The following is a 14612-nucleotide window of genomic DNA, read 5'->3' as shown; positions in this document are numbered from 1 at the left end:
TAGTCCATGACAGAATGAGGAACACAATCAGAGGTAGGAATACACAAGCATGCAGCATACACTGGTCAGTAGGGTTCATATAGAAACACACATTGCAAACACTCACAGGTCACAACACAATCATCACTCCAGAGCTAGAGGGTGCCACCATGGAGGCTAGAGCCAGGTTTTTTTCTTTTCGGGAAAACGCAAAGATTTGCGTTTCTTTTCATTGAAAAGGGAGAGGATATGAACAGTATATGCCTTCGAGAAGGAGGCTACAGGGGCTCAAAAGAAAAAGGAAAAGAAAAAAGGACTACCCAAGACTAGTGAACATCCTAGGTTAGCGGCATAATCGTCCCAAGGCCAGTGGCCCCAGCCCGAACCCAAAGGGAGGCTTCCTCTCTGATCTTAGCCGAAAGCATGGCAGTGGAGGGCTGCTCGCCGTCAAACACACAGGAGTTGCGATGCTTCCAAAGCATCCATGCCGTGAGGAGGGTTGCCGTTGCTAGGCCCTTGCGCATAGCTTTAGGCGTGTCTAGCTTGATTTGCATCCACCAGTCATTCAGGGAGGCCTCTTGGTCTGGCGGCCGGCATGTCCAACGTAGCCAGGAGAGCGTGTCATGCCACACCTGCCGCGAGAAGGGGCAAGTGACTAGTAGGTGGCGCATCGTTTCATGCTCTTGGTCGCAGAGGACGCAGCGTGGATGGTGTTGAAGGCCGCGGCGGTGCAGACGGTCCGCAGTCCAGCACCTGTCTAGATTGGCCAGCCACTGGAAGAATTTGACGCGTGGCGGCACCCAACTCTTCCAGGTCAGCTTCCAAGCATCGCAGCTAGTGGAGCCGTGGAAGGTGGCGAGGTTTTCCATCTGGCAGTCTTCTAAGTGTTGACATAACACATTAAAAGAGATCATAAGCATTATACTTGTGTAGCAAATGCTACTACAATTCCAAACATAAACCAATGTACATTAGTATATTATTAGTATGGACTATGGAGTATAGTCGATTGTCACCGGTAGTACTTTTTACATTGACCAACACGGCATTGACAAATAGAAGAATGGTACCACGATCACCGTGATGACCAATCCTTGCTTCTCCGAGTCTCAGGCCGCTTTTGACCATTTTATGAGATCCATCAGAACAGAGGGGCAGCTCATCTGTAAATGTTTGAAACCACCATTTTCCAAGACGACTTTCATATTCTTCAGAGAGACGAGGAACTCGATGCACGCCACTTTGAGTTTCTGGCAGTGGTGCTGCTCCGCTAACACCAATGTAGTTATCACCGTGCTCGTGGAAACACGTTTGCACAGCATGGCCTCACAGGTCAGCTTCAGTCTCTCCATCTCGTACCTATCCGCCACTTCAAGCAATCCATGGGCCATTGCTGTCGTCGCCTCATCTCCCTTGTCCATCTCATCAGGCAATGCATCGGTGTATATGTAGTGGACCAAAGCCTTGAATACTTTTGCCTCCATGTTGTCAATCCTTACGGTGGCCATGGACGTCGTCTTCTTCTCCCTTTCCGGCACATCAAGGAGCTCTGCTTCTACTGCTGCCTTCAAGATCGGAGACCGGACAGCCAGCACCCATCGATGTGCGGTGAGTGTCTCGCCGTCCACCTCGAAGGCCACATCTGCCCTGTCGTACTTCCACAGGAGATCGGTGAAATTGCAATCCTCTGTTTCTTCTGCACGCAGCTCCGTGACAGTAATGTCGCACCTGAGAGTGAAGCAGTCGTCCTTGAGGTAACCTGAGTTCTCTAGCATTGTCCTTTTGGTGTACCAGACCAAGACCCCAGTGGTTGTGAAACTTCTATTGAAGGTGCTGGTATATGATGGCACTGGGTTCCCAGCCCTGTCCAGTAAACTGAGCGAGCCTTTAGCTGCAATGCCCTTGTCAGGCTCGACCGGCATGTCCCTGCTAACACTGACAAGCTGAATGAAGACATCTATGTAAGTGTCAGGACCCAAGGGCTCGCCGTTGGGGTAATACTGGAGAAGCCAGCTGTGGCCTCCGACCTTAAAAGTGTAGGATTTGATGCCTCTACCATGGGTGACCACCTTGGTTTGCGAGTACCCGTCGATCTTGAGCAAGTGGTGCCTGCTCACCGCTTTGGCGATGATGACAGAGGTAGAGCGTGACGACATCTTAGATATACTAACCCGTGCGTCTGCACGATTTGATGGCTAGTGATAGTAGGCTATCATGGCTAGCTCAGAGAAAGGAGTGTATGTGAGAATACAATGGTTAATGGAAACTGCGGCTGCGGCAGCGGCAGCGATGATCCATGGTGCGAATATGTACAAGCAAATTAGTCAATGGGCATGGATCCTCCGCTGGAGGAACCGTGGAAGGAAGGTAATATGTTCGGACAAGACTTACAAGTTTCCATGACAGATCCTTTGCTTTGCTTCGATTAAGCGCATCCTGGAATAACTTGCTGGCTGCTAATCCCAGAGCTGATACCGGGTTGCGTGCCGTGGGTGTCTTGTGCCAAAGGTTTTACCTGCCCATGATTTGGCCAATGCGGACAAGGAAAATGAATAGCCAAAGGAGCATGTGCATGCCACAAAAATTGGCAACCATCCAAACAAGAATCGAAGTCTGTGGTCATGACAAAAAAAGTGGTAGGGTAGCCTTTGGCCATAATTAGTCCAAACATAATTGGAAAGCTAAGAATATCATTGTGCAAACTAAGGTTTAAAAAAATCATTGTGCAAACTAATGCTAGCTGCTTCCAGTCTTAACTGGCAGTCTAAGAATATCAAAGTTTTGGGGCTTTAGCTTGTTCCTTTGATGCTACCGCTTCCAGTCTTAATTGGCAAGGTAGCAATATCAAAGTTTTTGGCTTTAGCTTGTACCTTTGATGCTAGCTGCTTCTAGTCTTAATTGGCAAGCTAAGAATATCATGGCACAAACTAATGCAATACTACTTCTATATCTCAATATAGGGTCATTTAGACAGAGAACAGATTTTGTGTGCCATCCATTTTTTTTTAAAATAGAAAAGAATGCATGTTCATATTTTGAAAGATTCTGATTCTTTTTTTTTACATGTATATTTCCTGATGAAGTGTCAAGTGTGGATCTTCAAATTTTGGGCCACAAATATGTCCTTTTGTGGGATGCACAGGAAGAAAACACGGGAGATGATGGTCTAAAATAGAAACCATAACTGTGCACAGTCTGGACATATTTGTTGACCAAAATTTATAGATTCATATTTCATTTCAACCCCACAATGTACCTACATTTTTTTTACAATCTTTCAAAATCTCAATGTGCTTATCTTTTCACTTAGGTGCACAGGACATATTTTCCATTTTTCTATGGAATATAGCATTGAAGACACTGAAATAGAAAAAAATATATGTGAAAACGGTTCCAGGAAAACCAAAGAAAATTTGTAGTACACGGTAAAAATACAAGTCTTATTGCATAGCCAACACACAAGTGTATACAATCCCACACGGCCACACGGTACATGCATATCACAGCCCATGGCAGAACACAAGTGTATACAACTCCACACGGCCACACGGTACATGCATATCACAGCCCATGGCAGAACGAGGAACATAATCGGAGGCAGGAACACACAAGCATGCAACACACACACTGACAATATAGAAGTACACACATACAAGCACAATCATCACTCCAGAGCATGCATGTTCGTACTGATCAGTTCCAGCAGTGGCTAACTTCAGGCATTGTGCTTGAAGACGGGATGGTTCGGATGTGCTGCGACGGCCTGCTTCACCGGGTCTGGGTTGCAGCTCCCACTGAGCTCGAGATCTTTCAGCCTTGGGAGATGGCCGATTCCGGAGATGAACTGCATGCTCTTGAAAGCCCAAGTTATCTTCTCCAGCCTAGGTGTTGTTCCACTCTCGAAGATGATGTTGGTGATGTCGGTGCCCTCGATGATGAGAAATTTGAGGCTTGGGAATTCTTCCTTTCCAAAAGTGATCTTCATTTCGGCGTAGGACATTTGTCGGAGCCTAAGGCATCGCAGGCCACCGAGTTTGCCGAGGGGTCGTATGGCATGGCCTGTCAGGGAGGTGTCACGCAGGGTTACCTTGGCAAGCTGGTGGAGCTCTGTGATCCATGGAGGCAGCCCACCTCCTGTGAGGCCGCTGATGTACAGGCTCTCAAGAATCTTGGGAGGTGAAAATGGATTCTCTTGATCCATGCTGAATGTAAGAGGATCGGTTTCATTTCCAGGACGTCCAATTCGGATCGACAAAGAGCGAAGGCATTTGTGCAGTTTGCTGATTGCTTGGAGCAGATGCTGGAAGGAGCTGCCAACCTTCTTGCCATGGAGAACAACCCCTAGCTTCCGTACTTTGAGTAGCTGCCCAACATCCATCAGCATCAACTCACTGCCACTCCTGGAGACCTGTATGTGTGACAGTATCTCCAGGTTCCTCCCCATGGCCCCGAGGCCGCGGGGCATCTGTGGCGTGGAAAATGATTCCTTGGAGTTGACAGTGTCCTTGATCGGGGCGCAGCCTGCGAGCAGATGCTTGAGCATCAGGAGCTTGGTGAAATCTGCGGGGAAGGCTTGTATCTTGGTTTGCCGAATGTCCAGCGTCTCTAGCTGCTGCAGCTTGTGGATTCGCTTGGGCAGCGCAGAAACATCCGTGTTCCTGAGGCTCAAATACTTGAGCATGAACAGCTTGCAGAGGTTGTTCAGATGGCGCTTCTCCAAGCCTTTGCAGCCTTCTAGATCGAGCACCTTCAGCAGCAGTAGTTGAGAAGACGTGGGCAGTGATCCCAGGCACCTCTTGATGTCACCAAGATGTGCATTGATCATGGAGCCGACATAAACACTCTCTTCTTTTGCAACCTCAGTGATGAGGCGATGCACCAGAGGAGGCACCACACAAGTCTTGATCTTGCCTGCATCACCAATGTCAACAGGGCAAATGAGACCTCGGCTGACAAATGCACCGAAGCAGCGCTCAGCTGCCACTTCAGCTGAACCATGACCGCCTTCCGCAGATATCAGGTCTTGGGCTGCCCATCTTCTTACTAGGGATGTCCTCCTGATGCTGTGATCTCGTGGGAGGGAAATACATAGGTGCATGAAGCACATCTGACACTCTCTAGCCATGTCACTGTAGGAAAACATAACCATCTGCTTGAAGTTATAGCTGATAACGCCGTGGGCCTCTGAACATAGGCTTTCCTGCAGCTTCTCCAGCTCCTGTCTTGTCCTGTTAGGGTTGCCATACAAGGCATGGAGGAACATTTTCATGGGAGCGACACCCGGGTCGCATCTCTTGAGAATGCCACGCATGATGCCCCGCACATCGCCATCCTGAAAATTGCTGGCCACAAGGGCCACTGCTTTCTTGAAGAAGAAATCCACAAGGGAATATGATATCACTTTATCCGGAGAGGATGACCTGATAAGCCCATCATCCTTTGTGGTCACTACGATGGCACTGCCAGCAGGGAGGCTTATGAAGTTGAGAGCAATTCTGATCTGGTCCCAGAGGCCCGTGTAATCGTCGAGGTCATCGAGAACAATCAGGACCCTTCTGCCTTCCAAGCAGCCTCGAATGCTCCACAGGAGCTTCATGTTGTCTGATGACGTGTCGTCCAGCATGTCCTGGTTTTGGTCAGGAAGGAGCTGGCAGAGCAGGTCATGGAATATCTGCCAGAGGATTGGAGGCCTCTGGATGGTGATCCATACCTTGACATCGAAGCCGTCGGACACGGAAGGATCTTGGTACACTTGCTGAGCTAGACCGGTACCTTCTGCATCATCTGGTGCTAGAATGACAGTGAGTCTGAACGTCCGCCCTCCGGCCTCGTCACCTTCTTCTTTCTTGCCCAGCCAGGCAATCAGCTCTGCTGCACTTTCCTGCAGGATATTGGGCTCAGCATCGACCAGAGCTCTCCTGAAAGCACCTCTCTCGTCGTTATCGCCGTGGTCTTCTGATTCTTGGACATTGCGGAGAAGCGGCCGTCTGCTGCTGTTGACCATCGCCATGATAGTAGAAGCTTGTGTGATGGCAGGCTGCGGCGGTGGCACGGCGATGCTGTATCTCAGCCGTCTCTCGCCGGCCTCTTGCACCCGGACCTTGAGCTCCCGGATACGCCTGGCGATGGTGCTGCGGCTACGAGGGATGGTGGTGCATCCTCCAAGGAACCATGGCATTTGCAGGTAGCGCAGGAGCCCCTTTGCACGGCGGGGTGCTGTGTGACGGTAGAGGTTGATGCAGTCCCGGGAGTCGTTGGCGAGATCCCTGATCTGCCTAACCCACACCTGGACCTCCTCGTCATCGCCGCTAGGAGTCAGCAGCTGCTGGTTCCTGGCAAGGTGGCGGAGGAAGCCGTTCACGACCTCCATCTCATCCTGGATGAAGTTCGCGTCGTGTTGGACGCCATCAGCGAGTGGTTGCATGTCGTTGCAGATGTCCGGCGAGATGTCGCCTGAGGATGAGTCGGAGACGGCTCGCCGGGCAGCTTCAGCCATCTCTCTCTACTGTATATCTGAGTCGAGATGTTTCTTTCTCAGTTTCGGCAGGAAACGATAATGGTGGTGATGGACGGGAGCAAGAGACGAGGAGGAGAGCGTACGTGATGTGTGTTTCTCTTCTTGTTTAATTTCCTGATTCGTTTCTTGTTGTAGAAGGGTGCATATAGTATGTCTCTAGTCCTTGCAAGCTGTTAGTTTAGTGTGCATGTAGGAAAAAAAGCCGGGACTGTGATTGTGCCAAGGGGCCTAGCTACTTCTTCTCGTTCGATTTTTCTTTAATTCCCTTGTTCGTTTCGTGTACTAGTAGGATACATATGTCTCTAGTTCCAGTGACCTTTGCAAGCTAGGGTAGGGAGAAAAGCACTCGGCGCGCAAGTTTTCCTCTAAACCCTAAAACCCCTCTGGCGATTAGGGTTAGGTGAACCTGACGGCGCCCGTCGATCTCATCGGCGGGGCGATCGACCTGACTAGCAACCGGGGATGGCCTCATCGTCTGCGGACAAAGAAAATAAGGCGCATGGCATTAATTAGCCTATTAATTGAAGTGTTTTGAAAACCGTCTTCACCAATGCATTCGTTTAGTGGACGGAGAGTTACTAATGCGTCAGTTTTGCGATTAATTAGGCGCTTCTACAGCTCGTCGGCTCGGTTTTTCTCATCAATAGAAAAACATCTAGGTCCCAGAACCCTGTGTGATACACCCAATATACTGTGATGGAGGGAGCAAGTAAGATAGATTTATTACCCGAATGGCGGCAGAAGACACGCGGTAGGTTTATTATTGCAGAACAGCAGTGGGACTCCTGAGAGGATAAACTACTCGTCGTTAGCAAAACTATATGGTACTGGACATTGCGCATTGGATGATTTCTTTCTTCTTCTGCTTCTGATGCCACAGAACCTTGGAAAGACAGAAAAACAAACGTCGTGCTCGAAGCAAGGCATGATTTTTAGTCTGGAACAAGGGAGGTATTATGCTATTCCCCTGAAAAGGAAGAACATATGGCAGTCCGTCTGAAAATACCTGTCAAAAAATAGATGTATGTAGACATGTTTTAGTTCTAGATATGTCTATGTTTATTCATTTTTGCGATAAGTATTTTCGGACGGAGGAAGTAGGGCTCATCTCATCCAGTCGCCGGTAGAAACGTGGACGCGGTGAGGATCCAGGACTTCGTCCCCTCCGATTCATCGGTGGAGAGGAGAGGATCGTGCCATGCATGCGCTGCTCCGTTTGGGGCTGCCGCAATAGGAGCGAGCGGGAGGATATTGGTGGCGGCGCTGCAGTGCGGTGGGGAGGAGAAAAGCCCAACGACCGCAAAGCCGAAGCTTTGTTTTTGCTCTGTTTTTTCTTTCTTTCGAGACTCTGTGATTCTGTCAAAATAAAAGAGGCAAAGATTGTTCATTTGGTTAGTTTTCATTTTTATGAAAAGAAGAAAAGATCATATACTAATAGCAAAAGTGCCTTTACAAACAAGAGTGGCGTTTTGGCTCATAGGTATAAATACACCTATTATGAAATATATATAAAAATACATTTCAAAATGTTAAAAAAATTCAATAAAAACCCCATGTTTACATCCGGACATCTTATGTTCGCACACAAAATTTCGGTGAAAAAAAAACATTTTTGGTGGCATGTATAAAGAAGATAAAAAATTATCTAATGAATAGCTGTAATCAAGCATAAAAAAATATTTTTTTACACAAGCCAATAAAATGTCCCTTTTCATCGAAACTTTGCGTACGCACATATAATATCCGGATTTATACGTGAGATTTTTTCTCAAAATTTTTGAACTTGCTAAAATGTGTAATTGGCCAATTGATGCATATACACCTACGAGACAAAACACGCTCATACAAATTAAAAGTTAAACCAAAAAAAAATCCCTCTGTAAATTAATATAAAAATATTTAGATCACTAAAATAGTGATCGAAACACTTTTGTATAATTTTACGGAGGGCGTAGGTGACAAAATCACTCTTGGTGGTTTGCAACTGTCTTGCCAACATTGCTTGCGTGACTTCCAGATACTTTTGATTTTTTTACCATGGGTATCCTTGTATGGGATTATTCACAGAAACGTGATGTTGGATGTAACAAAAGAACCCCGGTTCATTTTTCTTATACAATACAAACACATAACTTTACGATTTAAAAAGTCATAACATATGTCTTCATAGTCAACGGAAATGTCTCCTCTCACAGAACGAACATTGTTGAAAAGCCTGAAATAAATCCAGAAAAAATTCGAGAACCAGTGCCATCTTTAGGAATTGAACCCTGGTGGACTGATTCAACCTCAAAACCTAACCATCTCAGTCCAAAAAAAAAAAACTTAAGTTGTTAACTACCCTTACAAAATCTATAGTCAGGTCAAGATTCACTTGTGATGAATTGTTGGGCTGTCATAGGAGGACCTGACCTTGACAAATGTATTGTGCTTTCTCGAGTCTATAATTAGCAAGGTTTACTCTGCTTCTCTCAGTGGCCAGGGCAAACATTTTTCTCCATGCTTCGTCAACATGACCAGGATTTGCCTCCCCTCTCCTGCCGCTCCTGTGGACGGTGGCAAAGAGGAGAATCCATGTGCCTCTATTTCGGCTAGTAGTTTAGGTTAGGGTTTTTTTAGTCCTTGCACATGTGACTTTTAGGCAGATGATGGTGCTTCTTCTTTGAGTTTGTTTTCTGGACTCTAATTCTCTTGAAGTTCATCCATTTGCACTGATTAGACAGAACTCAGACATAGATCCCTGCCAGCTCCTCCGGGCAGCAAGGTTATGGTTTCTCCTTGTCGTGCGTACTCTATGGCAAGATTTGATTTCAGGTTCTTTAGACCGTTTCAAAGGTTCAACAACGAGTCAACAATGACTACGGCTCTGAGACGCTGGTTCTTAGAGCCAGTTTGGGACTGCTCTGCTATTTAAAATTAAGCTCCGCTTCAGAAAAGACAAGCCAAATGGGGTAACTCCATGATATGCCGCTTCGAAAAAAACTAGAATCTGGGGTACAACTTCAAAAAATTTATGAAGCTTCTCAGAGGATGCTCCAAAAAACTTTAGAAGCTGGAGTTGGGGGAAATTACCCACCACTACCATCAGTAAGTGGATATCCCTCCATTTCTTTCCCCTCAACCAATCAAATAGATTCTTTCCATCAATTTTTTTATTCTTGAAGCTGGAGCTAGATGGAAGCCAAACATTCTCTTGATAATGCTATAGCTTCTGTATGAAACTGCTCCAAAATGAATTTGATGAAGTGAAACTGATTTTGGTGAATTGAAGCAGTCCCAAACAGGCCCTTAGAGATACGTGCACGGAGACTTTCCGTCCGTCATCGACAAGGCTAGGCTGGCTTCGGTGGGAGCGGCGACACGGGCGCTTTAGTGGTAGTGCTCGTTATAATTTTTGGATGCTTTGTACTTATGGTGAACTTCTTAATAGAGTTGAGTCCATTTTTCAGAAAAAGTCTACAATTAGCGGATTTATCTGTATTTTTTATTATATCATAGTCTTTTAAATTGCATGGGAAAAATGTTCACACGTATTAGAAATACTAGATGATGCCCCGACGCGTTGTTGCGGAAAAATTGCTAAAAGAATGCATAAAAGTTGCTAAAAAATATCTATAACTAATGTGAAGAAAATGCAAGTTTAAGAAAGAAGAAAATAAAAAGGGTATAAAAATGAATTACTGTTAAAAGAACGTCAATGTAAATGTAAACTACATAGGTATGGTGCAAGTGACAAACACATATATTTTCAATAAAATATCTAATGCAAAAAATAACTTGTGAGTAACATGCATGAATTCATGATATGGTGCTTGCATCCATAGAGTAATGCAAAAACAATGTATTTTACGACTTACATGCATGACTTACTTTTGTGGCATAGTGCATGTCTAGAAAAAATAGCTAGTGGATAGCAGCTATTTAGAAATAGAAGATTCATATCTTTTTATAAAATGCGTGTGATACAAGTTTTGGATATTTCAAGAATAATTGTTTATGCATGTGAAAATAAATGCGTGTGTAACTTTTTCATAAATATGTAAGAACAATTCTTTTTTATATATATATATATAATTAAAGTTTATACATATCAAGAATATAGTAAATTTTTAATAAGAATTCTCACTTGTTAATTAAATATTCCATCTATTTCATTAAAATATTTGTGTATTTCACCCAGAATAAAAAGGTTAGAAAGGAAGAAAAAAAAACAAAAAAGGAAAGTATATGGTACTAGGCTTAGCCCATTTGGGGGAGCACTATTGTGGATGAGCCCCTATTTCAGACGAGGTTTACGGGTGGTACTATTTTTAGGTCATCTAGCCATAACTAATTCAAACATAATTGGCAAGCTTAAGTTTCTCACAAACTAATGCTGGATGCTTCTAGTCTCCATTGGCAAGCTAAGAATATCAAAGTTTTGGAGGTTTACTTGTTCCTTTGTTGCTAGCTACTTCCGGTCTTAATGGGCGAGTTAACAATATCAAAGTTTTTGGGCTTTAGTTTGTTCCCTTGATGCTAGCTGCTTCCAGACTTAATTAGCAAGAGGTTTTGGGCCTTTCCCTTGATGCTAGCTGCTTCGAGTTTCAAAGCTATCAATATCATCGCACAAACTAATTCAGTTAATCTTGTGCCCCCTTTTTTTTCTGAAAAATAGAAAAGCATGCATGTTGATATTTTTAATTGTTTGAATTACTTTTACATGTACATTGTCTGATAAAGTGTGAATGTTTAAGACTTTTAACTTCTGGCCCACAAATATGCCCTTTTGTGGGATATACAGAAAAAAGGGAGAGGATGGTCTAAAATAGAGCCCGTAAGTGCACAGCCCACAAATGGACATATTTTTTGACCAAAATTTGTAGGTTCATATTTCACCCCCTCAATGCTGGTCAACCTTCACGTGGCTGCTATGGCGGCCGGCGACGCCAGATATCGACAATGTCCTTCGGCCCTGATGTGGGCCTCTCTCCTGCGAATTCTTGGCGGTGCCGGCGTGGTTGCCGGGGCCCTACCTGCGGGTGAAGCCGGCGAAGGAGATTCGGATTGGGGGAAACCCCTTGGTTGGCCCAGGCCGGCCGCGCCGCCGACGACACTCAAGGGCGTCGTTATTCTTTTTGAAGACGTCGGTATACATCTGCTCCTCTGCTCCCCTTCCTTGCCTCTCGGGTGAAAACCCTAACTCCGGTGGGCGGCGGCGGCGTCCTTGACGTCGTGACCTTCCTGAAGGCGTCGCCTAGAGGGCTGAGTGGTGGTGGGCACTGCATGGGTCGTGAACGGTTGCTGGTGGTGGGCACTGCTTCGGGGGAAACCCTAGGATCCGGTCTTCCAGATCGGACGATGGCGGTACTGCGTTGCCGTTTCTCTCTTGGGAGCATCGTTTGTGGAGCACCGCTGGCAGACTGAGGCAGGAGGTGGAGCGGCTTCGTCTTGCACGGAATTTCGGTGGAGCTGTCAAGTCATGCCTGGCCGACAGGTGCTACGCTGAGTCATGCCTGGTTGGCAGGTGCTACGCACGACAGATCTTCCGGAGTCTTCGCATCTGGACGGATGAGCGCAGGGCGGTGGCGCCGTTGGGCGCCGTGGTGGCGTCGACGGATGTTTGGACTGGCATGGATGATGCGGATCTCTTTCCTGAAGATGGTCAGTGGTTCGATGATGATGGCGGCTTGTAAAACATGTGCGTGAGGTGTGCGTTTTAGGTGTGCTGCACTGGCTGTTGCTCCCGGTACGTTATGTGGATGGATTGGCAACAACACCGGTCTTAGATATGTGGAGTGAGAGCACTCCACATTATCGAGTTTGTAGGTGTGAATGGTGGTTTTGGGTGGATTGATGTATACTCTTGTTAGACCTCTGTGGAATAATTAATAAAAATGGCTGCATGCATCGATTGATGCAGAGGCCGGAGGTTTAACCTCATTTTCCAAAAAAAAAAAACCTATAGAAGAAATTGATAAAATTTTCAAAACCTAGATGTGTTTCCCCTCTATTTTAGACTTGGCTGAGGTGTAGTTAAAGACAGTGAGACAGAAAATACAAAGCGCACCTGGTTCCAACAAAACCAAAGAAAAACGGTAGGAGCAGCACACAGCCAAATACATCTACAATTCCAGACATAAACAAATGTATAATAGTGTACTCGTATATTATTAGTAGTATGGAGCATAGTTGATTGTCACAGGAGCCCACCAACCATAACGGGTTGGGCGTCCCCGATCAGGGCGCATGGATCAAGGGCCCGGTGGGCCGTTGGGCCCATACGAAAGAGATCAACCTAACAGTATATTATTAGTAGTATGGAGCATAGTTGATTGTCACCAGTAGTACTTCTGACATTGACCAACACTGCATTGACAACTAGAAGAGTGGTACTCATTGCCTCTCCGAGTCTCAGGCCGCTTCTGCCCTTTCTATGAGGTCCATCAGGACAAAGGGGCAGCTCCTCTGTAAATGCTTGAAACCGCCATTTTCCAAGACGACGCTCATATTCTTGGGAGAGATGAGGAAGTTGATGCACGCGGCCTTGAGCCTCGGGCAGCGGTGCTGCTCCGCTAACACCAGCGTGGTTATCACCGTGCTCGTGGAGACATGTTTGCACATCATGTCCTCGCAGATAATCTTCAGCCTCTCCATCTTGTACCTATCCGCCGCTTCAAGCAATCCGTGCGTCATTGTTGTTGCCGCCTCATCTACCTTGTTCATCTCATCAGGCAATGCATCGGTGTATATGTAGTGGAGCAAAGCCTTGAACACTTTTGCCTCCATGTCGTCGATCCTTACGGTGGTCATGGGCGTATTCTTCTTCTCCCTTTCTGGCACGCCAAGGAGCTCTGCTTCTGCTGCCTTCAACTTCAAGATGGGAATTCGGGAAGCCAGCACCCATCGATGGGCGGTGAATGTCTCACCGCGCACCTCAAAGGTCACATCTGTTTCCCCCTTCTTCCACATGAGATCGGCGAAATCAGAATCCCTTGTTTCCTTGGCGCGCAGCTCCGTGACGTTGATGTCGCACATGAGAGTGAAGCAATCGTCCTTGAGGTAACCTGAGTTCTCCAGCGCCGACCTTGCGATGTAAGTGTACCAGCCCCAGCTTCCTTCAGAGGTTGTGAAACTTCTATTGAAGGTGTTGGTATATGATGGCACTGGTTTCCCATCCAGGTCCAGTAAACTGAGCGAGCCTTGTGCTGAGATGCCCTGTAAGATTGGCACGACCGGCAAATCCCTGCTAATACTGACAAGCTGAATGAAGACAGATATGTAATCAGTACTATCTGATCGAAGGCCGTTGGGGTAATAGTTGATGCGCCAGCTGTGACCTCCGACGTCAAAAGTGCAGGATTGGATGTAGCTAGCATTGGTGACCACCTTGGTGTGAGAGTACCCGTCGATCTTGAGCAAGTGGCGCCCGCTCACCGCTCTGGCGATGATGGCAGAGGTAGAGCGGGATGACATCTTGTATATATGAACCCCGTGTGCCCACACGGCTTGATGGCTAGTGATACTGGGTTATTATGGCTATCTCATACAAGGGGAATACAATGGGTATGCAAACTGCGGCAGCGGCAGCAATGATCCATGGTGGGAATATATACATGCAAAGTTAGTTAATGAAATAATATATTTTTTGGATCCTCCGGTGGAAGGAAGGAAGGTAATATGTTCAGATTAGACTTGCAAGTTTCTACGATAGATCCTTTGCTTTGCTTCGATTAAGCACATCTTGTATATACTTGCTTGCTGCTAATCCCAGAGCTGATACCAGGTTGCTTGCCGTCCAAACAAGGATCAAAATTTTGGTCATGACAAAAAAAAAAAGGTAAGATAATCTTTGGCCATAACTAATCCAGACAGATTTGGCAAGCTAAGAATATCACTACACAAACTAATGCTAGCTGCTTCCGGTCATATAATTCTCAAGGTAACAATATCAAAGTTGTTGTGCTTTAGCTTGTTCCTTTGATGCTAGCTGCTTCCGTTCCAGTCTTAATTGGCAAGTAAGAATATCAAAGTTATTGAGCTTTACCTTGTACCTTTGATGCTAGCTGCTTCCATTCCAGTCTTAATTGGCAAGCTAAGAATATCAAAGTTTTTGAGCTTCAGCTTGTACTTTTTC

The 14612-nt window shown here is 46.1% G+C and overlaps 3 protein-coding genes across 3 annotated transcripts; all 3 read right to left on the bottom strand.

Annotated features, from left to right (window-relative positions):
• Positions 1–936: 936 nt before the first annotated feature.
• LOC123449941 (BTB/POZ and MATH domain-containing protein 2-like) lies at positions 937–2614 on the bottom strand. Its single transcript, XM_045127313.1, has one exon. The coding sequence runs from the start codon at positions 2133–2135 to the stop codon at positions 1089–1091; it is 1047 nt and encodes a 348-aa protein (XP_044983248.1). The 5' UTR covers positions 2136–2614; the 3' UTR covers positions 937–1088.
• A 379-nt stretch (positions 2615–2993) lies between these two features.
• LOC123449939 (disease resistance protein Pik-2-like) lies at positions 2994–6759 on the bottom strand. The gene has a single exon (XM_045127311.1). It carries the CDS (start codon positions 6473–6475, stop codon positions 3695–3697), a length of 2781 nt encoding a protein of 926 aa, XP_044983246.1. The 5' UTR covers positions 6476–6759; the 3' UTR covers positions 2994–3694.
• A 5884-nt stretch (positions 6760–12643) lies between these two features.
• On the bottom strand, positions 12644–14040 carry LOC123447476 (BTB/POZ and MATH domain-containing protein 2-like). The gene has a single exon (XM_045124082.1). The coding sequence runs from the start codon at positions 13949–13951 to the stop codon at positions 12890–12892; it is 1062 nt and encodes a 353-aa protein (XP_044980017.1). The 5' UTR covers positions 13952–14040; the 3' UTR covers positions 12644–12889.
• Between the last annotated feature and the right edge of the window lie 572 nt (positions 14041–14612).

The sequence above is a fragment of the Hordeum vulgare genome, chromosome 4H, assembly GCF_904849725.1.
Source record: "Hordeum vulgare subsp. vulgare chromosome 4H, MorexV3_pseudomolecules_assembly, whole genome shotgun sequence".
NCBI lineage: Eukaryota > Viridiplantae > Streptophyta > Magnoliopsida > Poales > Poaceae > Hordeum > Hordeum vulgare.
Note: the sequence above shows the minus strand (reverse complement) of the source record. Positions and strands in the feature narration are given on the sequence as shown.